This window comes from Pseudopodoces humilis, chromosome 4, assembly GCF_049639895.1.
Source record: "Pseudopodoces humilis isolate 2021_Gansu_Grassland_sample_001 chromosome 4, ASM4963989v1, whole genome shotgun sequence".
NCBI lineage: Eukaryota > Metazoa > Chordata > Aves > Passeriformes > Paridae > Pseudopodoces > Pseudopodoces humilis.
In genome coordinates, this window is record NC_142203.1 from 67,789,647 (window position 1) to 67,816,293 (window position 26,647).

Here is a 26,647-nt window from a genome sequence, read left to right on the forward strand (position 1 = left end):
CGGGGCGGTCCTGGGGCGGAGCGCGGCGGGGCACGGCCGGGCCGGGCTGGGCCGGGCCGGGCGGCGGTGGTGGTGGTGGTGATGGTGTCGCTGAGGGAGCGTGGCCCCTCGCCCGGCGCGGCCGGGGACCTGGCGGCGCTGGCCGAGCTGGACGAGGCGGCGCTGCTGGCCGGGCTGCGGGAGCGCTTCCTGCAGCAGCACATCTACGTGAGTGCCGGGCTGGGGGCGGGGGGGGCCGGCGGGCGCCCGGCTGACCGGCTGCCCCTCCCCCACAGACCGACGTCGGGGACATCCTCATCGCCATGAACCCCTTCCAGCCGCTGCCGCTCTACGGGAGAGAGGTGAGCCCCGCGCCCTCCGCCGCGCCCCGTCACCCCCCGGCCGCTCACGCCTCTCCGCCGCCGCTTCCCCGCAGGTCTCCGAGCGGTACCGGCCCCTCCAGACCGACGCGCTGCCGCCCCACATCTTCGCCGTGGCCAGCCGCGCCTACCACGCCATGCTGGGCCGCGGGGGCGGCAGACCCCGCAACCAGTGCATCCTCATCAGGTGAGCCGCGACCGGGGGTCCCGGGGCCGGCGGGGGGCCGGGGGCCGCCCCCGAGCTCTCGCCGGGATCTCCCTGCCCAGGTTCAGGTTCTCTTCTCCGGTTCTGTTGGTGAGTCAAAATCCATCTGTGCTGGCAACACGTCCTTCATCCCGACCGCTTTCGAGACAGATTAAGCGGGCACGTCTTGAGAAGGTTTGGGGAGAAAAAACTGGCTTTTGTGGAGGAGCTTGGCCAGCAATCTTTATAACAGTAAAGATGCCAGGTTCACTTCTGGTGGGGAACCACCCACTGGAATTCATTCCCAGGAAAAACCATTGGATGCTCTGATCTGGCAACACAGCTGCCATGGCAAAGCTGTAGTAAAAGTTGGAAGGATGATAATGTAAGGAATTAATTTTCACAAAGTGGAACTTCCCAAATGTAACCAAAGAGCAGGAAGAACTAAAACATGTTTTTCTGCTCTAAGGCCTTCGGGAGACTGGTCGGGGAGGATTTTAAAGTCATGGGCAGTCCTGTGTACTAGAAGTCAGTGATTCTTTTAACCAAAGAGCCTACCAGTATCATGGAAATATCACCCCATCCAGTCATTCTTGTTCTGCTGGGACTCTGCAGTGCAGCAGGTAGCACTGCATCATTTAGCAGAGAAAGCCTCAAACAACATCAACTAGCAGAGAAAGCATTGAACACCGAGAAGAAAGCCTTGAAACATTATCTGCCTCTTCTCTACAACTGGCTATTGTAGAGAACAGTTTAAATGTCATCTAAGTTAAAATGCTACTTTCCAACTTGTTCGATTTAATTCTTCTTTTTATTTGCCTTCTGATAATTTTATCGGTACTTTCAGTCTACAAGGTGTGGAAGTCAATTTCTGAACCAGTGCTGAGTGTTTTGCTGGGACTGGGAGCTGACTTTGAGGGGCACTTGAGCCCCACTCATTTCTGTAGCCTTCAGGCCATTGGTGCCTGTGCTTTACATGAAGTGCTCTTAGGAAGTCGTGGCCATGGAGTCCTCAGGTGCAAGAGGTGCTGCTGGTAGGGCTCTGGGGGATAGAGAACAATCATTGTGTTTGTCTTGGGAGGTGGAAGACAAGAAAGAGTAACCCATGAGAATTTGCCAAGTGGTCAGTGGCTTGGTTGTTTTCTGCCAGCAGTTCAGAGATGAGTGTGATATACTCCTGTGCATCTTGCAACCTTTTACCTGGTCTCTGTGTTACTGTCACAGGAAGTTCGTGGTTTTCCTCTCTATGGGTGGTAAAACACTAATTAACAAGTTTTCCTACATGAGCAGAGTTGGGGTAAACAGGGAGGATGAGGTTGCTCGTGTTAGACCACAGTTCACCACAACAGCACAGGGACACACCAGGATCTGCCATCCCTTGCAGTCTCTTTAGTGTCTGGATAGCATTCTTCAGAGGTGATGTTGGATGCAACAGCTCCTGCCAGATCATAAGTTTTCCTTGCTACCAAATTTTCTTCAGCTACAAATTCTACTGGCTCCTCTTGCCTTCCCAGTTCCAAAGGACATTAGTCATAGCCTGCATGTGCTGCAGTACAGCACTTGGGTCATCTGAAGATGACTTTGCATTTCTTTAGAGCTGGGGGCAGTTTCACGCCTGCTGTGCTTGCAGGACCTTGTGAAGGTGTTGTGCTTGTTGGAGGATCTAAGGTCAAGTTTGAATCATGGAAGTGCTGTAGAATATGGGTTTTTTTGTGAAGGAGGGATGTTACTGAAAAAAATAAACCTGACATAATGAGCAGGGGCACTGGATGGCACGTTCTCATCTGGCAAAATGGACTTATTTTGTTTGTATGTATTTGGATGGTGCTGGTCTGATCTGTGCTTGACATCAGGAACCTGATCTCAAGGTCCTGATCTTGCTGTAGTACTTGAGGTTTTTAGCCACCTATGACACATATTTGATACAAGCAGAGAGCTGCTGGGAGCTACAAAGCAGTAAAGCCACACCACATGCTCAAAGGTCAGCTCAAAGGAAATGGGGACCTGCCCTCAAGTATACCTCCAGCATTTCCTGAATTTATTTTTTCCCATGCATATGCTGAAGTTCTCAGCTGGTGTGGTGTTGTCAGTTAAGGACATGTTGTCTCACTGACTGTACATTCCCTCTCCCAGGACAGGGGAAACTGCACTTTCCAAGGGCTGGTTGTTTGACTTGGAGGCGGAGGCGCCGTGGATGTGTGACAGCAGAGTGACATGGATGTGTGACAGCATGGTGACGTGCACTGCTGGCACTGTGGGAGTGTGGGCAGCTCTGCACCCACATTCCCAGCTGTCTGGCACATGGATGTGTGAAACACCTGAGATCTGAGACTGCCACAGCATCTCATGATCAGTATCCAGCTGTGGATGTGATGTGGATAGGGAAGATCTCTCTGGAGAAAGAGGAAGTTTTTGGCTCCAGTGTATGCAAAGGTGTTGATGTACCAGATGACTTTTGAAGCAGAGCAAATGGTCTGTCTACTACATCCCATCCAGAAATGACAGCATGGGGTGTAGCTATACTCCCTTACAGAGGGGGAAAAGCTCCATGATGAAGGATCGGAACATCAGGGGACACCCTGTGTAAAGCTGTGGTGTGTGAGTTTTTACTCACACATGTGAATTTGCTGAAAAACTTGTGAAACTCTCATAGAGCACTCTCAAGTGATTGAGCACTTGAGCCATAAGGGGCAGAACAGCTATACTTTAAGGGTGATGGAATTTATTTTGCTTTTCCTTGGCAGTGGAGAGAGTGGTGCTGGGAAAACAGAGAGTACGAAGTTGTTGTTGCAGCACACAATGTTCCTATGCAAAGGCAACTCGCAGCTGGAGCAGCAGATACTTCAGGTGGGTCATTGCAGGATGATGCTTGAAGGTGCAGAAGCAGCACTGCTGCAAGACAACTTGCATTAGGCTTAGGAAGCCTGCTGGTGGATCACCACTGGAAATCAAGGAGCCATACATAAGAAAAGAGTGGATAAGAATGGTGAGATAGGTGGCCACAAATTAAAAGGGTTAAGTCAGTAATTTTGTTTGCTGGAGATGATTCTTAAATTAGAGAAAACTATTGCAATCATTTATCATGTTCTCTGTTACAAGACATTGGTGACATTTTTCTAGATAATTTCCTGTTTGATGTAGAACAAGGACTTTCATTAGTGAAATGAGATCTTGATTTAATGGTACAGGTAGATGAAGATTTCACACACCCTTTAGGAACCTATCCTTGCCTACATTCACTGCCAGACACATACATGCTAGCTGGCTAGCTGCCATCCTTGCTCTTTTCATATATCTTTGCTAGCTCATTTTGAAACATTTCTGACTCTTTGGTCTGAAATATTCCCACTTCAATTTCTCACCAGGGAGCTGTAAAGTTTTTTAAACAAATCATTCTTTAAACCTTCTGTGTGATAGATTAAGAAGAGTGAGTTATTGGACTCCTTTACTTTAAAGTCTGTCATCTCAGATTTCCTTGGAAACGTAGAGGTCTTTCTCTGTGTGGTAGGTTAACTTCAACCAGTTCCCACCAAGCCACTCTATCACTCCCGCTCCTTAACCAGACAGGGGTAGAAAAACATAACAAAAACTCAAGGGTTGAGATAAGGACTGTGAGATCACTCAGCAACTACCATCACAGACAAAACAGGTTCAGCTTAGGGAAAATACATTTAATTTCTTGCCAGTTAATATCAGAATAGGGTATTGAGAAATGAAAACAGATCTTGAAACACCTTCCCCAACTTCTCCCTTCTCCCTAGGCTCAACCTGACTCCCAGTTTCTCTGCCTTCTTCCCTCCAGCAGCACAGGCAGCTAGGGGATGAGTGTTGAGGTCAGTTCATCACAGATTATCTGTGCTACTGTCTTCTTCCTCATGTTCTTCCCCTCCTCCAGCATGGGGTCTCTCCCACAGGAGACAGTCCTTCAGGAGCAGACTGTTCCAGCGTGGGTGCCCTGCTATGATGCAGTCCTTCAGGAGCAGGCTGCTCCAATGTCAGTATTGTCCAGTGGGTACTTGTATGTTGGTATTTCAGGGACAGACTGCTCCAGTCTGGGTTCCCTCCACAGGGTGCACTCCTTCAGGAGCAGGGTGCTCCAGCATGGGCCCCCCAGAGGGTCCCAAGTCCTATCAGCAAACCTGCTCCAGCCTGGGCTCCTCTCCACAGGCCACAGGTCCTGCCAGGAGGGCTTCTCATGTGGTCACAGCCTCCTTCAGGCATCCCCCTGCTCTGGTGTAGGCTCCTCCAGGGGCTGCAGGTGGATCTCTGCTCCCCCCTGGATCTCCAGGGGCTGCAGAGGCACAGCTGCCTCCCCATGGGCTGCACCTCAGGCTGCAGGGGAATCTGTGCTCTGGCACCTGGAGCAGCTCCTGCCCCTCCTCCTTCACTGACCTTGTGTCTGCAGAGCTGTTTCTCTCACACATTCTCACTCCTCTCTCACTTCTGTGGTGTGTGCAGCAGTTTTTATCCCAGAGGCACTGCCACTGTCACTAGTGGGCTCAGCCTTGGCTGTGGCAGGTCTGTCATGAGCCAGCTGGCATTGGCTCAGAAAGTGTGTGGCATCTCACAGACAGCAGCTTTAGCTCCTCCTGCAGCCAATATATTGACACATAAACCCAATGCCCCATGCTGTGCTTTGGGCTCTGATGTATTAAATCAGTGTTGTGTCGTCCATGGTGGATCCAGGGTGAATGCCTATGCTGGGTTGTGAGAACACGACATTGGTACACCTGCTGTCTCTGCTTAGAGCTGGCTTGGGCCACACTGCCAGGCTGCTTCTGACCTGAGCAGGTTCCACAGGCAGGAGAGCTGTGCTTGCTCAGCAGAGCGCCTAGAGCCAGCCTGCAGTTCCTTCACTGGAAATAACTCACTTCAGCCCAGATGAGCTGCCCTTGGAAAGCCTAGAGGTGACAGTGAAGAAATAATATGCATCTTATTTGGTTCCTGTAGATATATCCAAGGACTAAGTCCTTTGGGGGGTTATGATTTAAGGATCATACCTTAAAGCTGTGTTCAAAAGGCTGCCCAGCATCTACTCTGAGGCCTTGTTCTTCCAGTTGACAGACATTCTTTGCTCAAATAGAGAAAAATTGTCATTTTGCCACCTTTGCATCCAGCTTAGCAAGCTGGTCTAATTGTTCTGTTAATTTCTTTATAATGCACTGTCCTTATGTCTAAAAATTTCAGTAGCTAAGCTGTCATACTTAATTAACTGAGTGCCATGGTGACTTTGTTTTTGCTGTTGTATAGCGCTCAAATTACCTCGTGACAACAGATACTGTGTGGAAATAGGTTATACCAACTTCATCTTCTAACAAATGACTCAGTGATCTTACTGAGATCCAGTCAGTTCAGTTGTACTGATCATCATTAATTTCATGCTCCTCAGTCTTTGTGATATTTTCCTCTTGGAATTTTTTTTTATCCAGGCAGAGATAAAATAGGTGCTGATCTATATTCATGGAGTGGTTCCTTTTCCACCTGAGTAGCAAATGCTGAAGATAAATTTTTCCCAGTAAATTAGATTGGATCATTTAATCTAAAGATGGTTGTTCAGCTTTTTCACATGTTTTAGGTGAATCCGTTACTTGAAGCTTTTGGCAATGCCCAGACAGTGATGAATGACAACAGCAGCCGCTTTGGAAAATATATACAGCTGCGTTTCCAGAAAAATACTGGTAAAGTCAAGGGCAATTACTGGACTGGGGAGTGGTTCAGAACTGGAGGGAGTGGGCTGAGTAGCCAAAACTTGTGGAGGATAAAATTTTGGCACATGGCTCCCTGTGGGAAGGGTGTGCAATTACGTAAGATCTTACAGCACCCACTGTTGGATAGGACCTGGATAGGATTAGGCCAGGGTTTGGACAGAGTGGGAGTACAGCAAGGATGTTGGGGTGAGAGTGAAGGGTAAATGTCAGTAATACTCTGTGATGCCAGAAGCCTTTGTTTCTGCTAAAAGAGGTGAACAGAAGTCTCTAAGACTAGAGGAAGCATGGAGATAGGGATGCTAAATGCAAAAAGTAAGCAGGGAACAGAGCCTGTGTGAAACTAAGTCACACAGGCTTCTCAGTGTGGCCTGAGAAATCATAAGAATCTAAAAGAGTACAAACAGTCTTTGGTAAAGGACAACAACCTTAGCAGGTGTTGTTTAGGAAACAGTCAAGGGGTAGGTAGTGTTCCACTTAACCAATGATGGTGGATGTATTGCTTTAATGACCAGTGGGAGTTTTACCTCTCAGACCTTCTCAAACACGTGTATAAAAGCAGACTAAGAATAATAAACTTTGCTGTCTTGGAAGCTAAGGGAGTCAGTGTCGTGCTCATCGCTGTTCCTAATATAGTGTGATATTCAGAAGCCCATTGCCAGTGTGCTGGGCAGCCTAGAGGGTCTTGCAGACAAGAAAGTTAATTTAGATAATTCACCGAAGAAGAGATGTGGGACAGCCCAGGCAGCTTCATGTCCTGCAGAGTGAAGTTCCCCTTTTTGTGTGCAGTGCAAGGTGCAAAGCTGAGTGAGTACCTGTTAGAGAAGTCACGAGTGGTGCAGCAAGATGCCGGGGAGAGGAATTTCCACATCTTCTACTACATGTTTGCTGGACTGTCTTCAGAGCAGAAGGAGATGTATGGGTTATTGGATCCTTCACTCTACAGGTGCGTCAAAGGAAGACCCAAATTCAGTCTTTGTGATGGGTGGTGAAGGGGAAAACAGCATAATGGAGTTTTTTGCTCTGCCCTGGGGTTTTATCTGTGGGTGAGTGGAAGCTGGAGTGGGATCTGATTAGAGCTACATGAAGAGATATTATGGATCATCATGGAAGCTGGGAGGTCTGGGGTCTTTGCTGCACTACCTTGGAGAAGTTTCTTTCCCCTTCATGTTTCCACTTCCAGTGATGGGCTTTGTTCCCATGGGGTAGGACTGAGTTACAGTGCCAATTGTGTGACAGTTTTTATGGGATGTGCACTTCCTCAGGTACATAAGTGGACAGTTTGGTACACAGGAAGTAGATGAACGCTGGAAGCAAAAATACCAAGAGGTTTGCAATGCCCTTGACATGGTGGGCTTCCAAGAACAGGTTAGTCCTGGGGCTGTTTCATTTCCATCTGTGCTTCCTGCAAGCACAGGGCTTCTTTCTAGCTGCTCTTTTGAAGCTCAGTCCTATTTATTTCTCTAGATTTTCCATGTTACTTTCAGACCACCTGAGTCTGACACACTTTGTGGGGAGCTTTTTCCCACAAGTTGCCTGTATCTCTTCCCTTAACCTCTCCAACTTCTGGGTCATTGTTGTGGTACATGCTACATGGTGGTGGGTTTTTCAGTCACCTTTCTTTTGTGTTTCAGGAGCAAGTGGACATGCAGGCCATCTTGGCTGGTGTGTTGTCTCTGGGCAATGTGACCTTTGAGCCTGAGGAGAGCAAAGGGTCTGTAAAAGTCAGTGAAGCCTCCCAGGGATGGCTCAAGGCTGCAGCGGTGAGTCACAAGAAGTGTTGACAGAAACCTTTTGGGTATGATGCTCTTCCCCACTGTCTGTGTGACTGCAGGAGCTGCCCCTGACAGAGGATTTTTCTGCCTCAGAATGTGAAGATTTCTAAAGAACAAAGTTTTTTTTTAGAAATGTACAGTTTGACCCCATGACAGCATTTGTGTTCAGTGTTATTCATATCCAAAGAGATGCATCTCTTGTGTGCCTAGAGCCAGTGTCTTACATATTCAGCATATACCTTGCTGACTTCAAAAAACACCAGCTTTTTAAAACTAAACGTTTTATGTTAGTGGGTGTGATAATGTCTTGGAGAAATTCAGGTGTGCAATATCTGCACACTAGTTCTGTGTTTTCATCAGTTTTTGTCCAAGGATACCACCCTAAGTGCTGTAATTTTTTTTTTTTTTGTTATCTTGTATTAAGCTTTCTACAATTTTGCATGAAATTATCACAGATTAAGAAGTATATATTTCCCAGGACCATTCAATCTTTGTTATAGGGGATGGAGAAGTTGTCCTGCTTTGTTAACAACACAGGACTGAAAAAAAGTAACATATTTCTCCAGTTTCTGTTTTTTTCACTTTGACCTATTTGAAATCCCACCACTCTTGCTCTTCGGTTTCACTCCCATCTCTTTGCCTGTTTCCCTCCTACACCATACCTGAAACAACCACCTACAACTGTTCAGCAGCCAACTTCTTTTTATCTTATTTCTGAAAGCCTGCTCCTCGTTTCTTGCCTATAGGAGGGGAATTCCCGTTAAATCACTGAGGGGTTCAGTGTGTCTGAGTTCGCTTTGTTTCCTGCCTCTCGTGTGGATTCCTGTGACTCTGGAGCCGAGATGCTTCAGCACCTGCACAGTCACCTCCGTGTGGTGCTGTTCAATAAGTCATTAAACTGCTCAGCAGGGGCTGGCGTGGCTCCCAAAGAAGGTGAAAGGTGGCAGCACTGGGAAAGCAAAACAAAGTGTTTGAGAGCGAGTGTGTGAGGTTGGTCGCTGCGGGGGTAAAGCAGATCCGAGCCTGCATCTGACTCTGGTGCCAGCAGTAGCACTTGCCTTACAGTGGGGCTTAAAAGCCCGAGCCTGAATCATGACCCCGTTACACACAGACAGACAGACACAATCCCCACGAGCAGAGTAAGGGTTTACAACCGAGTGTCCTCGTCTATTTCCTGTTTCCCAGGGTCAGTTTGGAGTCCAGGAAGATGAGCTGTTAAAATGCCTGATTTGTACAACGTCCATGACCCGGGGCGAGCAGATCCAGCGTTTTCACACCCAGCAGCAGGCAGAAGGTAGGAAACACAATGAATTGCAGATGTGCTGGCTAAAAAGACTGAGTTTTGACGGAAGGGTATCCCCACACATGTGCAGCTTGTTGGGAACAAAGATGTCCTTCTGTGCGCCTTCATTCCTCTCACACAGAGGCAAGTATGTCAGTGTTTATCTGTTTAGTCTCTTACTGACATGTAGGGCCATGAATGCTGCTTTTGTTTGGTCTCTAGGAGACTGCAGAGATTAAATGAGAAACCAAGGAATTAGCTTTGGTTTCTGCCTCAGTCCAGCCCAGAAAGAAACTGTATTTGTGCAAATGAGGGGAAGGCTCTTACTGCAGAGTGCTGGCAGTGTGCAGAGCTCTAGTTAATAGATGGAGAAACAACCATGAGAACCATGAGATGTCACAGTGTCAGGAATGGAGTGAAAAGAGTAAAATAGCAAGCACAAAGTGTTGTTTTCCCTTTCAATGAAAGAAGAAAATAATCTAAAATAATCTGTACCAAAAGGTTCATTTAAATTATCATATTTTAAAAGCTAATTAAAAAGATAGGTTATTGTTTCAAATAAATGAAAGAAAAAAAATTGAATGGGTTTAGCTAGTTCTGTTTTACAACTTTCTCTAGACAATAAAATATACATCTTTAATAATAAGTCATGTTAATTTGGTCCCCTTAGAATGTCAGCAAGCTTTCCATCAATTGTATCCTTTTCTTGCCTACAGCATTTAAACACTTAGCAACTGTGGGCTAGAAGGGAAAGAACCATCCAATTTTCCAAGTAAAATTTGGAGCTTCTCCCTTGGTTTAGCAGTGAGGGGATCCATACTTAGTACATCTTAAGAGGGGAAAGCAAGTCTATGGATATTCTAAAAAGTGGTATGACTCAAAAATGCCCTGGTATTTTGGTAGATCTTGTAGAAAGGTTGTGAAGATTTTGAAATTGAAGAGCTGTTTTTACAGCTCCCACCTGCAAAGGGTGGAGACAGTCCAATGTTTATCTGATCTTTAAAGTAGCTTTATACAGACATTGTTGCTAGAGGTGGATGTACTGAGCCAGCCTGTGTGTCCTGTCCCCTGCTCTCTTGTGAAGCCTGTCAGTGAGCTGCTCTTGTTCCCTCTCTGCAGATGCTCGGGACTCCATTGCAAAGGTGGCCTATGGCCGAGTGTTTGGCTGGATTGTTTGCAAGATCAATGAGCTGCTGGCTGAGGATGTGGATCCTGAGGTGGAACTGAGAGAGATAGGTGAGTTCTGCCTGCCTTGCTCCTGTTCTGTTCTCAAATGTGCATCCCTCAGCCACAGCGAAGGGCAGGCACAGCATGAGGTTCACAGAGCCTGCGTGCTGGGATGCATTATCAAAACTGTGATCCTGCTAGAGATAAGAGTCAGCAGCATGAAGTCTGTAGGACTTTGTTCAACTCTGAGCAGTGAGTTGATCAGAAGCAACTGTGAGGCTGTAGTGCTGGGGCACTCTGGCTTAGCAGAGAAACCAAGCTGGAGTGGATCTTCTCCTAACCAACCCTCCAAGCTGTGGAAGAGCAGCCACTGGTGTCTCTCTCGGCTGCATCTTCCCTGTGCCACAAGAGCTGTGTGTTGGGGGATTTAGCTTTGTGCTGGTATACACAGTAATCTGCAGGGATGGCCTGCAGGCTCCGTGATGTACTCTTCTTCCCTTTTTTTAGGTCTCTTGGATATTTTTGGCTTTGAAAACTTTGCAGTGAATCGTTTTGAACAGCTTTGCATAAACTTGGCCAATGAGCAGCTGCAGCATTTCTTCAACCATGTAAGTCTGCTGAAGGTGACATCACCTTCTGTTGCAGAGAGGGCAGAACACTGCTCTACCTGGTACATGCAGGAGAACTTGGGGGAAAACATATCTTTTGCCTGGAAGGACAGAAACAGTGAACAGTGAAGCAGGATAGAGCAGCAATCTTCCCTGCTGGGGCAGGAGAGGCACTGGGTCAGGAAAGGAAGAGGTAGAAGGATCAAGCAGTAACCAAAGTCGCAATAGCAGGGACACTTACACTCCGACAAGTGTTCTTGCTTTTTGCATCAGCACCAGTGAGTGCCAGGGTTAAAGAGAACCATGGAGAACAGCAGCTACATCTTGGACCTCTCATACTGTGACTGAGAGTGCCACACCTCCGTCCTCTTGTTCAGGGCAGGAAGGAAGATACTCAGGGTTTGTCTAGCCAAGTCTGCTGGGTGCTTCAAACTCTTTTTTCTTTATTTCAGCATATATTCCAGATGGAGCAGGCTGCCTATAAGGAAGAAGGGCTGCCTTGGGAGACCATCACATTCAACAATAATGAACCTATTCTGGTGAGTGAGAGGACTGACAGAATATAATTGGTCTGTCCAGCCAAGAGAAAAGTCTTGTTCTTTCTACCATGGGAAGGAGATGCACCTGGGAAGAACCTCTGCAAAGTGTGGAGGGTGAGAGGGGATGTCCTACACTGCTTTACATATGTGTCATGCATGTTCTTTCCTGCAGAATCTGCTCCTGGCCAAGCCACTTGGGCTGCTGTCTCTTCTGGATGAGCAGAGTGCATTCCCTCAGGTAGGTATGAGAGAGGAGGCAGAGAAAATATTCTGGGGGCTAATATATCCACTAATACTTGGGCTACAAAGAAAACTCTTGGGCTGGAGTGCAGGATGGACAGAGATGTCTCCAAGTGTGACTTATGAGATAGGACATCCAGATCAGGGGCAATCTAGTGGCATTGGCATCCTTGAGAAGAGTCAGAGAGAAGGTACAGCAAAGGACTATTGCAAAGCCAAGGATACTTCCAACACTTTGTTTTCATTCCATGTGCCCTCATCAGGCCTCTGTTGCAGCTCATGAAATCTGCTCTCTTGCAGGCAACTGATAAGACATTTGTGGATAAACTAAACAGCAGCTTTAAGGGGAATTTACACTTCCAGCCAGCCCGAGGCCATGTTTTGGGCTTCAGCATCATGCACTATGCTGGGAAAGTATGTACTGTTTGCAGGAAGAATGTTGTTGTAGTGTATGTTGGAGGGGGTGGAAGTGTTGCCTGATAAATAAGACTTTGATGTTAAGGAATGTGTGGTCTGAGTATGATACTAACAGAGGTGATGTGTACCAGTGGATTGCCTCCTAGAATTCCCTGGGATTTATGTAAAAGGTACAGGAAGAGAAGACAGACCCCTGAGGAAAGTGGGGCTACCTCTCAGAAGTGTAGGGTATTAAAATAATCTGCTATTCTTCTAATCACCATTCTATTAGAACTCTAGTCCTAAAATAGTACTTTATAAATAAAAGTACTGTGTCCAGTGTGCAGCACCAAAGGACAGGCTAAAGGCTTTTTCTTTACCTACTGGGTTCCAGAGCATAGCAGTGACTGTTTTTTTTGCAAACACCTGGGAACACTGTGTAAAGAGCAGGGTAAATAGTGTTTTGAAAGTGGAGGCAGTTATTTGCACATTCACTGGTATCTAAGCAGCTTGAGATTTAGCACTATTGCATGTAACTTTACTGACACCAGTGTTGAAAGCATTGGTCCACATTAAGTTGAATTGATTTGAGATAATTTTTGGAACAGGTCATTGTAACTTGCACCTTAGTAATCTAATCTCAGCATTGTTGACTAAGTTATTATTTGTGACATTCATTATTACAAAAATTAATATTTAACATGCAAAAGGTGCATGTCTCAGTGTTATGCTGCACCCCTGGGGTTCTGATGCCTCTGGCATGTGCATGGTTTTGTTCCTCAAGGTTGGCATCTGAATGGGGTGCATGTGTGTTTAAAGAATTCATGTGCAAGCCAGAGTGCATTCAGTTTAACACATCATCAGCTCCCAGCTGGCTGTGGAAGTGGCTTTTACAGCCAGCCTGTGAGCACTGCTGTCCTTAGTGATCTGCTTCCCTTTCCCCAGGTACAATACGCTGCCAGGGGCTTTCTAGAGAAGAACAGAGACACCTTGCCAGCCAATATCCATGGGCTCTTCATCAACAGCATCACCCCCTTGCTCAGAGTGCTGTTCAGAGGCAAGTCCCTCTGCACATCCATCATGAGCCAAGGCCCACCTTGGCAAGAGTTAAGTGTGGGCATGAGGCGAGTGTGTTTCACAGAGTGTTTCACAGTTGGCAGTGCCAGGGAGACTCTGTGAATGCTGCAGCGTGGAGTGGGGCTGCTGGCATGTACAGAGCTGTCAGAGCTGTTTATTCACTGCCATGGAAAGCAAGGCAGGTTGTATCCCCTTCCAGAGAATTAGCCACCGCTCAGATGCCTTCCCATCTTCTCCAAGACCAATGCAGGGCTGTCTCCACTGGTCCTTTCTATACACTCTTGTATATTGCTTGTTCTTGTCTGGAAATTAAGCTGGTCAAGATCATAGATTCTAAAAATGGAGCTTCACAACTTGTTAAGAAAACTCTCAGGTCATGCATTATTTTTCTCCTACCACTACACTCCCTTTTTCCACTTATCAGTAAGCCTTCAGATTCTCCAAGGCTTCTAATTAAATTAAAAAGAGAAAGATCAAGTGGATGCTTCCTTGGAAATTAGCTGGCTGAACACAGTTCTTCTGGTGTAGAAATTTTGTCTTTTTTTTGGTCCCATTCAGTCCATGCCCATTTCTGAGATTTACAAGAAGCTGATGGATTTAATTTCTATTCTGCACTGTGTTTTTCAGCTACTGCTCAGGACTATCTTTCTTCATTACCATTTCTGCACTGTTACTGAAGCTACTTAGCCTAGTCCCAACTCCTTCAAAGTTCATAGACATCAGACATAACCTGTTCTCAGGTTGGTTGTCCAGTCTGGCTTTAGGTGATGAACAAAGGATTTGGTCCAGATGACCTCCAGAGGACACTGCCAAGCTCATTCTGTGATTTTATGATTCACATGAATCCATTGCATCAAGGGTGCACAAGACTCTTACTAGATCCTTTAGTAAACTGAGCTTCCCTGATTTTCTTATCCTGTCACTGAATCAGCTATAGGCTCTTTGACTTTAAATAACCTCCTGAGTGCTGTAGGTGAGCTCCCCATTTGCTGCTTGTGCCATTTTTTCTGCACTGTTTGATGGCCATTGATGATCATTCTATTGAAAGTCATTTAGGTTTATTTAATAACCTGATTGTCATGTCTTCTCAGTGGCAGAAGTTAGTATTGCCTGCCTTGTGTGCTTTGTACATTTGCATTTTCTTCTTCCTTCCTTTTGCTCTTTCCTTGTAGTTCCACATAGGGAAACCTAACACCCTGTGATTTAGTATTTGTAAGGAGGTTTGTGCAGGAAGTGAAGCTTGAATGTTTAGCCCTAGTGGATTGCAATCAAAGGTACAGAATCAACTAATTCTCTCTGTTCTTCCAGCCACCATCTCCAGGACAGGGACCCTGATGCCTCATGTGAAAGCCAAGGTATTGCACTTGTTGATAAATGATACCTGATAATTATTGTTGATAAATGATACCTGATAATTATTGTTGATAAATGATACCTGATAATTATTATTTGAGAAATTGTGTGAAAAAGGGTAGGCAGAAATAAAAATTAGGTTTAAAGTAAAAGGTTTAAAATAGAAGCAGACAGCAATCAGCTTGTAACAATTTATCCTTTGTTTTTTACTGTGTTTTGTGCTTGCTTCTGCCATTTATATCTTTAGCTTGTCTTCTCTCCCATTAAATCCATTCTCCCTTGTTTTTTGCCATCTGCCTTCCAGCAGTGCCCCTTGGCTGTTAATCAAGCACTTCTTCTGGGGCTGATCCTTTGTTTTGGTCTGGTTTCAGGACATACCAGGAGCAAATGACAAGTTCAACAGCACACGGAAACAGTCTGCTGGAGCTCAGTTCCGGGTACAGTATGGCTGCCCTGAGGTGCCCCGTGAGATGAAAGCAGTGATAATTTTATCACTGCAAATATCACTGCATTGCTTCCAGAGTGCTAAGCATGGTTAAAGCAGACATTATGTAGACAGGGGTTTTCCTGATTGCTGAGTAGGGCTGATCACAGTGGGATGGGCCCAGTTGTTGCCAGAACCCAGGAAGTTGCTGCAGGGTGAGAAGACAGTTCTTGCTGCAGGATATTGCACATCTGGCAGTGCTTTGGCTTGATGGACTGTTGTTCTTCCTCTGCCCTTGCCAGCATTCCCTGACGGTGCTCATGGAGAGGATGTATTCTGCCAACCCACACTTTGTGCGCTGCATAAAGCCCAACAGCCAGAAGGAGCCAGGTGTGCTGGACAGCCAGGTGGTGCTGCTGCAGGTGAGCAAAAACAGTGTCCTCTACAGAGACTTCTGCCACATCTCGGTGGTAGGACAGATTCCACCAAAAGGCTGTGGAGGGGACTCACTTGAGTCTCCCCTTGCAAGAGAAAGACTGGGCACATTTTGTATATGTGTAAAGGTTCTGAGTACTTGCTTGTTCTTATAACACAGGCTGCTCTTCTAGGTCCAGATTTTGCAATCTTAGTTCTTTCTCATTTCTTTTTCATGAATGCAATGAGATCTGCTGTCAGGCACTAGGATTCATCTTTGCATCTCCCTCTGGATGGGACTGGCACAGACAGTACTCCAGAAAAATTGCTTCCCAGAGGAGACTGTTCTCACCCCTCAGCCAGGGCAACTCTGAATAGAAACCGAGATGGGATTGCTTTGATAGAATCTGAAATGCACTGATATGATTGTATTTGGATATTCTGTCAGGTCTGAAGTCTTGATGCTTTAAAGAATACTGAAAGTGATTGGAAGGGTTCAGAAAGCTCAGCAGCCTCCGTAATGTAAATAAGAAAGGATAGGATTTAGAGGAAGTTCATCCATGCCTCAGAGTACTTCTGTGCCCAGCATTGGAAATATGAAGCTATCCTCTAAGGGACAGAGGCAAAGCAGCACCCATGGCTGGAAGGTGAAGTTATTTCAGTCATTGGTTTTTATGGTTTCCTACTTCTAACTCAGAGTGGTTAATCATCAGAGTTACAGGATGAGGTAAATTCAGTTCTTAACCAAGGAAATGTTTTCAGAAAAAAAACTTTTTCATTTGGAACTGGAGAAGCTTAGGGCTGAATAAAGTAATTTCTGCCTGCAAAGGAGCAAAGCAATGCCCTAATGACCCGTTTCTCTTTGTTTCTCTGATCCTCTTTGTGGCGCTGCTTCAGCTCCGGTACAATGGGCTGCTGGAGACAATCCGTATCCGAAGAGATGGTTTCTCCTGGAGACCCTCCTTTGAGGAATTTGCTGAAAGGTCTTTTAAAACCTCTGAGTATTCCTTGTTAGGTATTATTTGGGAAATTACCCTGATAACCAGATACGGGCAAGGAGTAAAAGAGTCTCTTCAAAGTTCATGTGGACTGAGGTGATGGGTTATTTGCTGTGGGAGGCTGAGTGGGAAAGATAGTGATTTGTTGTTGTTTGCTGTCAGGGTGATCAGCTCAGCCCATCAAGGATGTGGCTTTTATCTGTTTGTATTGGTTTATTTTCCACAGATACGGAATTCTTCTAGTTAAACCTGATGTTCCCCTCACAAAAGAAAGGTAGGAATACTAATTTTGTTGTGTGCAGTCTGGTTTGTTCTTTGGAGGATTTTACTATGAGTAGCACAGGAAACTGAGTAAAAGGGACAGACAAAAAGAGGATAGGATTCTATGGTGATGGGGAACACAGATCCCAGGCAAGGACACTTAATGTTTAAAGAGCATTTGGTACCATGATGAATTAAATCTTTCTTGAATTGTTATGTAGCAATTAAATTCAATTACTGCAAAACCTTGTTGTGCTGTGGAATGAACACTGACCCATGTACTTAATTTAGGGAGTGACAATAGTGGTCAGGGGTGTCCCCTGAACTCGGCATGGCAGCACTCAAGTACTGCTGTCAGGTGCCTCTCCAGGCTTTTTCCTGACGGCCACATGGGAGAAGAAGATAAAGACAATGCTGAACAAGCAGCCAGCACTTAATGTCTCCCAGGCTAGAGAAGATGTTTCTAAACCAAGAATTTTGTCTCTGTACAGGCAAACTATACCATCAGCACTTTTGGAACTCTACTGTTACACACATAAACGTCCTTCCATCTCTGCACAGGGACAGGGTTTTACTCTGCCAGCGTTTTCAGTCCTACATCTAGGGCAGCATTTCCCCACCTCTTCTTCACTTTCCCAGCCTCTCCTTCCTGCCAGTGTCAGCTGTGATTGATAGTGAGAATGAATCATGTAAAGAAGCCAACTGAAGGGGTTTTTTTTAGTCATTTAAGAAAAGGATTTGAATGATCTCCTGGAACAATTCTCTCCTGGCAGTAGTTCCTCCTGCCTTCACAGTGCTTCCTTGAACTTCCTGATGCTTCTGAATAGTAAGAATTTCAAACCCAAGTGAGGCTTTTTTTTTTTTCCACAAGAGAATGTCATAGATGGGGGCGAGATTATTGTAAAAAGGCAGTGTGGTGTGTTCAGAGACACAAAAATCATGGGATGCATTTCAGAAAAAAATATCCTGTGGATATGGATTGTGGCACTGTGGAAGTTGCCTGAGATAGAAGGAGAAAAACACTTCTGCTTTCCTGTGTGAGATATTAGCAAAAAGTGCCACTATGATTTCACAGCCTGGATTAGCAGGAGAGGGAGGAAGCTGTCTGTGTGTTGCAGCTAGAGATGCTTTCAGTTCCAAGTATCAGGGAATCTTTCCGAGTGACCCAAATTTTATCACTAGAGTCTGCAAAATGAAACTGGAATTGGAAAACAGACTTTCTCCCGGAAGTCTTGCTGTGCTGACCTTGCAACTTGTGTCCTCCAAAGGGCTTGGAAACAAAATGAGGAAAAACACTTCTGAGAATAAAATGGGCTCTACAGAATTGCCTCCCAGGGAGCTGAAGTAAATCTGCCTCTGGGAACCCCTTTGTGGATGTTCTTCCCAAATGTGGTCCTAGCTGTACCTCAAGGTGCATTACAGACTGACAGCCAGTTTACTTACTGTTGGGAACTGCTGAGGCACTTTTTGCCCCTTTATGCAAATAAAAAATTTGGTGTTCACTTTGGGTGGAAAATTATTTATTTCACTTTCTTATCTCTTTCAGTTGCTTGGAGATACTGCAAAGTACAGAGCTGAAAGGCTGGATTTGTGGGTAGGTGTGGATCACTGCTGTTGGGATTGGGAAGCCTAGGATTTTACACATGTAAGCTGTCACCTGGTTCTCTTCAGCAAGAATTCTGTGGTTGTAGGAATGGGCTCTTCAAAGGATGATGGATAAAAGTTTAGACAGTGTTCCTGATTGCATCTTTCTCTTCCAACTTTACAGAAAGTCACGACTTTTCTTTAAATATTGGCATCAGGAACAGCTGGCAAAGTATGTGGAGCGACTGGCAAGAGCAGCAGTGATCATACAGAAGGGTGAGAACTGGGACAGGAGCTGATCTCAGACCAGGGGAAGGAAAACCTTTTCAGTAGTCCCTGCTCCACTTTTGCAGAGGACAGAAGGGTAGGGCAGGTGCTGTCTCTGGGTCAAGGCCCTGTGAAGTCAAAGTGTTTATTGCAAATACCCACATTCCCACTGCTCATCCTGAATCAGGGAGAGCCCTCAGTGTCAGCCTTGGAAAGGGAAAATGTGTTCAGGAGAGCTGGGCTGAGCAGGGCACACATGATTTGGCTGTGTCCTGAGGTCTGACTCACTGTGCTCTGGAGTTAGGATTGTTTGTGAGTTGTGTTAAACTGGGAAGGGGGAAATGAGTGAAGCTGATCTCATTGCTGCTTTCAGAGACAGGCAAAAGGGGGTGAAATTTTGGTCTGGATTGCTTTTTTTCTTTCCTTTCCATGTAACATCTGCTCTAGCAGCCTGTCTCTTCAGAGTGGACAAATTCCCTATGCACAGGCTATGAGGACTGTGCAGCCAGGAGGAGGAGGAGGAGGAGGCTGCTGTCATCCTGCTTAGCTCCCCTCTTTTGCACTTCTCTTCTCTATGGGTTGTTGCACTGCTAGAGCATCTGAGCAACTTCCAGCTGTGCACCATACAGTGTGACAAACATCAAAGGGTCACAAGCTGTGCACTGTTGTCATCCATGGGGAAAATGTGTGGGTAGTGGGAAATGACAGGGTGCAGCTTTCACTTCATGTGTTTTAATAACTGGTAGAGTAGGTGGGATCACACAATGTCTGTAATGCTCCTGGTGAGCCCTTCGATGGCTGCTTATGGGAAAGGTTTTCCTGTGGGCTGGAATCAAAGAAATCCTGTCTCCTTCATGGTATCTAGAAGGGCAGAAATGGATGGTTGACAGGCCCTTCTGTGAGACTTTCTTTTTCAGCTGTTCAGTGCCCTGGCATTAGAAATGAGAGCTTAGATCTGTAATTTGATTTCTATAAATCTGTGATCTGGCAGCTTAGAGAGTAGAAGACAATTCTCACAGGGTTTTGGCTGCCTGCTCACAGTAGAGTTTTCACTGCTCTTTATTAACGTGGTTCAGGTGTTGAGGGCTTTGCACTGGATGAAGGACTGTCACCCAGTGTTCTTCCCCGAGAGAACTGCAAAGGCATGAACAGCATTTTTTTTCTAACCACAGCTTTTTTTCTGAACAGTTTTCAGGGGATTCAGATGCAAGAAGAGTTTCCTAAAACTGTTGGCTGAGCTGAGAGCTCAAGCACAGCGGCTGCAGGAGGAGACAGAGAGAGAAAGAATCCAGCAGCTGGCACTGGCAGCAGAGGCCCAGGGTGAGTTGTTCCCACTCACACTCACCCAGTGCATGTCCACTGGTGTGGTGACCACCTGGAAGTGCTGTAAGCTCCAGGGCATGATGGCCTGCCTCGATGGGAACTCCATCAGTGTGGTGAGCTGATGATTTTTCTGCTCTATGGAAGTGTGGCTTTGTCAGTGGGGGGCAGAAAAGCAGCATGGTAAAAGTAATTTGCTTGGCTGTCCTGGAAGGAGGACCAGGCTGTGGTTTTACCACGTAATCCATGCAGCAGAGCCTATCCCAGTCCTAGGCCTGTAGAGGATGGATCTCATGGATTTTGAATGCTAGATTTCACCTATTTATTTCTTCTTATTGCAGAAAGACATTCCCTTCCGGTCCCCATGCCACGAAAGAGGCACCTTCAGTCTAGTCCTCATCCTTCTGATCAGCCACAGCAGCCACCAGTGCCACGGCCACGCAGCAAACTAACAGAGGTAGCAATACTGGCTCTGCTGGGGGCCCCTTAGCCAGATGTGCTGGTTCCCTGCTCCATCCACCTTCTGCACGCACATGTTCTCCTGCACGTGGTCCCAAGAGAATGTTGTCATTCTTGTTATGAGAATTGTGACTCCTGGTCTACTGTAGTTAGATAAAAAGCATTGTCAGGACCTTTGGGGAACTGAAAACAGCTTTTAGTACTTGGTGACTGATCTTCTCTTAAGGGACTCAGGAATGGGGTCACCTGCTAAAGTGATCTCTTCAAATATCCCCTGCCTTTGACGTTGTGTTTGTGCTGACTTTCCCTCTCCCCTTGCTTTCAGTCCACTCCTTTTGATAACTTCTTGAACCCTTCTGTGCCTCGTCCTGTTCTGGGGGCTGAGGAACAGACTGGGGAAGAAGCGAAAATGAGGAAACTCAAGAGAGGAGCAACTCTGCGCTGGTTCAAAGAGACACAGGCCCAGAAGGTCATGCAGGATGATGGGGCCTTTCCAAGCTGGCTGCATGGGATGATCAGTCGGAGGTGAGTACTCTGGACAGGTAGAAGCTGTTGTGTCCTTAGGACTGCGTAGGTTGGATTGGCCAGGCTTTGCTTAAGGAATGGGAGCCACCTGCATAACTTTTCCCTTTTAATCTGTGCACATCAGACCTTTAGGGGAAAGCTTGGGAGTCCTTGTCACAGACTGTACATGCTGAAACTTTATCTAGATCCATGGAGAGACAACAGAAACTCTTAGTATGTAAGTCCACTGTGGGTCCCTAAATACAGGTCCTGGTAGGGATGGGAGGCTTGTAAAGTAATCAGAAATACACAAATGTACTTTCCCTGTTCTGGGCCATTTGCAGAGACATGAAGATGAACTTTTGTGTTGATTCATTTTGACTGTTTTTCATATTTCAGTATAGGGCAGGAGGAGACCCCAATTTTCAGCCGGAGAGTATAGAATTCAGCTTACTTTAATTTTGAAAAGTATTAAGAGGGGCTTTAGTGGGTACTCAATGGCCAAACTCCACCAAAGCCTCCTGATACAGGAAAAGGAATGTTTTTTGTTGATACCTCTGTCCTTCTAAGGAGGGTGCAGCATAGCTGGTATTTGCTTCTGCTTAGTCTGGAAGAGACATCCACTAAGCCCTTCTTTCTTACAGAGTTGCTTGCAAGACTTCGTTTTAATGCTTGAAGTTTTTCTACCGGGTCTTCCTCACACTTAACTCTCTTGGCTGAGTCAAGCACTGCTTTGAACCAAGCAGTGGCATAATCAGAGAAGTGCTGATTATGCCAGTGATCAGACAGGAGCAGGATGGCAGTATAGTCTCACCTGTGTGCAAATTGTTCCATGGTGCTCCACGCTTGTTAACTGCCAATATCCTGTAATTGGTGGGATTTCTGTGTCAGTGTTGCTGCCATCAGAACACCCTCATCATCTTATTCCAATTTCTAACTTTCTTTTTCTGTTCAAACTGCAATTTTCCTTCAGTGTTATTATATCTATGTTGTAGGATTTTTTTCAGGTTGTCAGTATGAACATTTACTAGGAGACATTGCACACTACATTAGCTTGGTAAAGGGCGCTACAGTAGCTCACAGCCCCCTGGTAGCTTCATTTCTAAGTTTTTTTAGATAGTTATTGAGACCCTAACCTGTGATAATGCTTTTGTCCACAGATTAAAGACTGTGGGAGAGGAAGTAGTGTCTGGAAGACAAAACTGTCTAAATTCAAGTATAGACTAGCCATGAGCACTGCACAATGAAGGATGTGGCAGATCCTTTCCAAAGACACTGGTGCTTAAGCAGAGACTTAAGTTTTCAGACAGCAGTGTAAGCTCAACTTCATTAAATGGAGCAGGCAGAGCAACCCCAAACTGCACTGGTGATTTGCAGTCACCTTTAGCCTGGAGCAAGGCACATGACAAGCACAAAGCAGAGCTTTGTCTGTTGGGCAGAGAAGGGGGAGACCTCCTTCCAGCAGGAAGTTTAGAAATCCAGAGTGGTGTAATCCAAGTTAGTGTTTTTCCAAGGTGCTGGGCTTACCTCGTACCCCACAGCATCCTGACTTCTTCATCCCTGGACCATAGGAAGTGCACACATGCACAGATTCCTCATCTTAGTGATGCTTTATGTCATGCTTGGTGGTGTAAGGCAGCTGTTGCACAATCAGGCTGCTGGAGCAGGTTTGGAGAGGCTTTGACTGAGGGCATTGTGCTCCTTCAGCCCATTAGTGCCTCCTGCACCAGCAAGCCTGAGTCAGGAGACCTGTAGCCAGGTCATCTGGCTTGGGGCAGATGATGGGCTGCCTGGGACACTGCTGGGGTACCACATGAGATAGGAGGTGAATCCCTGCTGTGTGGCTGTCTCTCTGCTGAAAAACTCTTCTCTGATTCCAGGGAAGCTGAAAACTTGCTGAGTGACAAGCCTTTGGGTTGCTTCCTTGTTCGGATCAGCCAGAGCCGACCAGGCTACATCCTGTCATACCGGTAGGTAATGGACAGAGGAGGCTCAGGGGAGGCCTTACTGCTTTCTACAGCTCCTGGCAGGAGGTTGTAGCTAGGTGAGGGTCAGCCTTTTCTTCCAGGCAGCTGGCAACAGGACAAGAAGACAACACAGCCTCAAGCTGTGACAGGGTAGGTTCAGGCTGAATGTCAGGAGGAATTTCTTCACAGAAAGGGATGTCAAGCACAGGAACAGGCTGCCCATGGCACTGGTGGAGTCACCATCCCTGGAGGTATTTGAAAGATGTGTAGATGTGGCACTTGGGGACATGGTTTAATGGTGGATTTGGCAGTGCTGTGTTAAGGGTTGAACTTGAGAATTTTAAAGGCTTTTCCATCCTAAATGATTCTATAAAATGGAGAACTGCATGAAATTCTGTGATCCTGGATTTCTACAGTCAATGAATCTTGATTTTTGTGATTTTATAAAACTGCTTGACTGGAGGAGATCACCTGCTCCACAGAGGAGTCCAGTGAGGATCATATTCAGTCTCTCCTATCGTGGGTGCCTCAGAGAGTTTGTAGTAGCAGGTGGGATACTGCAGAATCTGTCATAATGAAAAAAATAGACCTGTTTGTGGGTGGGGTGCTATGGCTCCAAGGGTAGAGGTCCTGCTTAGGCTGTACTCTGCAGCTGAGAAGGCAAACCAGATTGGAAGGAGCTCACAGCACATCTGTGAGCACATCTTAGTGCACAGCGCACCTGCTGCCTCTGTGTGGTACTTGTTACTGAGGATCCTGATCACAGCTGGCCTCTGGAGACCACGGGTGCAGGAAGCAGGAGCCAGGTTCTGACATGCTGAGGCCTCGTGTGGTGACAGTTCCTGCCCATCCCTGTCCCCAGGGGCGAAGGCCGCTGCAGACACTACATGGTCCAGATGCAGCTGAATGCCCGCTACGTCATCCTGGGGGAGGACCGGGCCCACGCCTCGCTCACCGAGCTGGTGCGCTTTCACCAGACCGTGGGCATCCAGCCCTTCATGGAGATACTGACTGTTCCCTGTGAGCAGGTGAGAATCAAGGGTCTTGGGAGGGAAGAGAGGATGGGGCATGGACTGTGCCTTGAACGAGTGGTTGGAGACACTGCAGCAGCATCTCTTTTGTGTTCCTGTTGAGGGGTGTCCCATCCAGGCCAAGCAGCTTGGGTGCTTATGCATGCACTGGGAAATGCTGCTAGCTGGGGGGTCCTGGGATGGGGGAGAAGCACTGGCAGGTGGATGAGGCCCCATTGCCTCCTGAATGTCACCAGTGGACGCAGCTGGGTATTTCTCATCGTTGTGCTGTTCAGTGTGTGTGTGAAGGGTCTGCAAACCACTGCTGAATCCACTCCTCCTTTCTCCAGAAAAGTAATGAGAGCTTGGATTATGAAAATCTGGAGGGTCTCACACTGAGTTCACAAGCAGACAAGGGGGAGACCCCTCCAGAGAAGCAGTCCAGCCCCTCCACGCCTTCCAGTGGCAAACCTGCTCTGCAGTGGTTCAGGAGGACCAAGAATGTCCAAATCCAGCAGACTGAAGACAAGAGTAGAACACAGCCTAGCTCTGGAGAGAGCAGCCAAAAAGCCTTCCCTCGCTTCCACTCTTCAGTACGCCTGGCAATTCAGGAACTCCAGCAGGTGAGCTGAGGCATCTCCTCTGCCAAGCCACAGCCCCTCTGGGATATGTGGAGTTTCCCTGCCCAGAAGCAGGAGAGAGGAGGGTTCCACAGCTAGCACTTGGTTTCCTAGCTCCTGGGTCATAGATTTTATATGGTGGTCTTGAGATCAGGACTGTATTCCTTGGAGTATTCCTTGCCAGCCTGTGCTCCCCCAATGCCAATGCTGTTTCTCTGCTTCTCACCACAGTTCATGTCCATTCCTGAGAACATGTCTAAACAGAGGAGCTCACTGCACTGAGGATGTACAGCCTGAATGATGGGGTAAGAGGAGGTGGTGCACAGGAGGGAAAACAACAATTGCAGCTTCCTGGGAAGTGGAGGAGCAAAGGAACTCTTCCCTTCATGTTTCACCTGTAGCATAGACTACATGAACTACACAGAAATAGAGCAGGAAAAACAGAGAGCAGCAGCTGGCTTCCAATCCAGGACTACACAAAGACCAGGAAAAACCTGGGAAAATCAGCCTGAGTTTGGGTTCCCAGCACCTGTGGTGCACAGAGTGCTTGCAGTACAGTGGCCAGGAGGGAGCTTGCAGTTTGCTGGAGGCCTGGGGCTGGAAGGATGAGGGCTATCAGAATGCATGCCACAGTAGTCAGCCTCAGTGGCTTGGGGGGTGGAGAGGCTGTGGTGTTGGGGAGCCCTGTGGTGGCAGAGGCATCGAGCTGAAGGCGAGGCTCAAAACTGAGGGGAAGGCAGCAACTTCGTTGTTGTAAAGACGACTTTCAACAAAGTCTCAGCAGGAGAAGCATAGCTAGTGACTGAGACTTTGGTACAATGGAGGGGTGACAGGAGTCTGGAGAGGCCTTTTGACAGACTCTGTGCTATCTGAAGTACCTGGTGGAAGTGCAGCTCTCCTGTCCCACTCAGCTGCTGAAGGCAGGTGGGAGCTGTAGTGATGCTGTTGTACATCTCTGGAAGAATCTTGGTACGTGTCAGCTGAGTGTGGAGAGGGATCAGATCATGCTTTTGGCTGCTGACCCACTGCAGGGCTTCCAGCCACACACCAGGATTGCCAAGTTTCCTGGGTGGTTCTGCTCCCATGTTGGAATCCATGCTGAAGGAAAGATTCTTAGCTGGGGCCTGCCTTGTCTTTCTCTTCACAGCTGAGAAAGACAGGGTATCTTCAATAGCTGAGCAAATCCTCTCCCTGAAGTGTTTGGCTTAATTGCTTCATTCTTCTATGTCCCATTCATTGATGTACCCAGGGGATGCTCCCTTTGTCAGAGGCTAGGCAGAAGAAAGATAAAACATGGCATATTCTGCATAGATAACTGCAAGCTTGTTGTACTGGGATAGCTAAATGGAACCCTTTTATTTCCTCCAGTGAGTTCTGTTTCTTGACTGTCTTGCAGGTCCAAGTGGCTCTGGTTTATCTTCTTCCAGTGCTGTTGGGCCTTCCCTAACAGTGAACACATCCAGACATACAGCAGCCTTTTTCTTTTTTATTTTTTTTACTTTTTTTTTTTACTTTTTTTTGCTGCACACAGCTGTCCCTGTGCTTTTAGACAGGGTTGATGCAGAAGTTCATTCTCGTCAGCACTGAGCCATACTGTGACTGCAGTATCTGGACCAGTCTGATTCTGGGAGAGGGGAGAAGGTGGGAACAGTCACACTCTGCACACATCCACAGTGCCTGACAGTCTGTGTGTCAGTGCTCCTGGAGACTCCTCACCTACCACTATGAATAGTCACAAAGTGGGTATCTCCCAGCAACCTGTTCTGTCACAAATATCTGATTACCTACCTCTTTCTCTTTAAATGTTCTCTGTTTTGGTCCTGTGTATCTGCTGCTCTGGGAACCAAGGGGAGTTGGGCTTGGGCAGTAAAAAGTAAAACTGAAGTGTCCTTTTTGTTGAGTGCAGGAGCACTTGAACAGAAGCTGAGACATGGTCAAGAAGATCTTTCTTGTAGAGGGGATTCACTGCCTTTGCATCAGTGTGCTGGCACACTGTTCCACGGTCCTTAACTCAGAGCTAAAGTCAGGGGATCATTAGCGAAACCCTCTCACTCATCCTGGCTGAAATCTCTACAAGTCCAGACTGGACAACATGCTGCTTTAAACTGAGGGTGGGTAGAGGGCTTGGAACATA

At 46.8% G+C, this 26,647-nt stretch overlaps 1 protein-coding gene across 1 annotated transcript; it reads left to right on the forward strand.

Annotated features, from left to right (window-relative positions):
• The first annotated feature begins 60 nt into the window (after positions 1-60).
• On the forward strand, positions 61-26,647 carry LOC102110720 (myosin-IIIb-like). Its single transcript, XM_088054665.1, has 30 exons — positions 61-207; positions 276-341; positions 416-546; positions 3,288-3,390; positions 6,119-6,221; positions 7,038-7,194; positions 7,514-7,616; positions 7,883-8,011; positions 9,209-9,317; positions 10,425-10,541; positions 10,980-11,080; positions 11,533-11,619; positions 11,792-11,857; positions 12,160-12,273; positions 13,201-13,312; positions 14,641-14,687; positions 15,057-15,122; positions 15,412-15,531; positions 16,421-16,506; positions 16,748-16,795; positions 18,329-18,376; positions 18,551-18,642; positions 19,822-19,953; positions 20,295-20,410; positions 20,738-20,937; positions 22,797-22,886; positions 23,746-23,911; positions 24,244-24,516; positions 24,745-24,818; positions 25,910-26,647. Exons 1-29 carry the CDS (start codon positions 82-84, stop codon positions 24,793-24,795), a joined length of 3,159 nt encoding a protein of 1,052 aa, XP_087910791.1. The 5' UTR covers positions 61-81; the 3' UTR covers positions 24,796-24,818; positions 25,910-26,647.

Bases quoted from the DNA above. Each gene is read 5' to 3' on its own strand.
- LOC102110720 (XM_088054665.1), top strand. From the start codon at position 82: ATGGTGTCGCTGAGGGAGCGTGGCCCCTCGCCCGGCGCGGCCGGGGAC. The intron at 10,542-10,979 runs GTGAGTTCTGCC...CCCTTTTTTTAG, and splicing joins GGTGGAACTGAGAGAGATAG to GTCTCTTGGATATTTTTGGC. The intron at 24,517-24,744 runs GTGAGCTGAGGC...TTCTCACCACAG, and splicing joins CAATTCAGGAACTCCAGCAG to TTCATGTCCATTCCTGAGAA.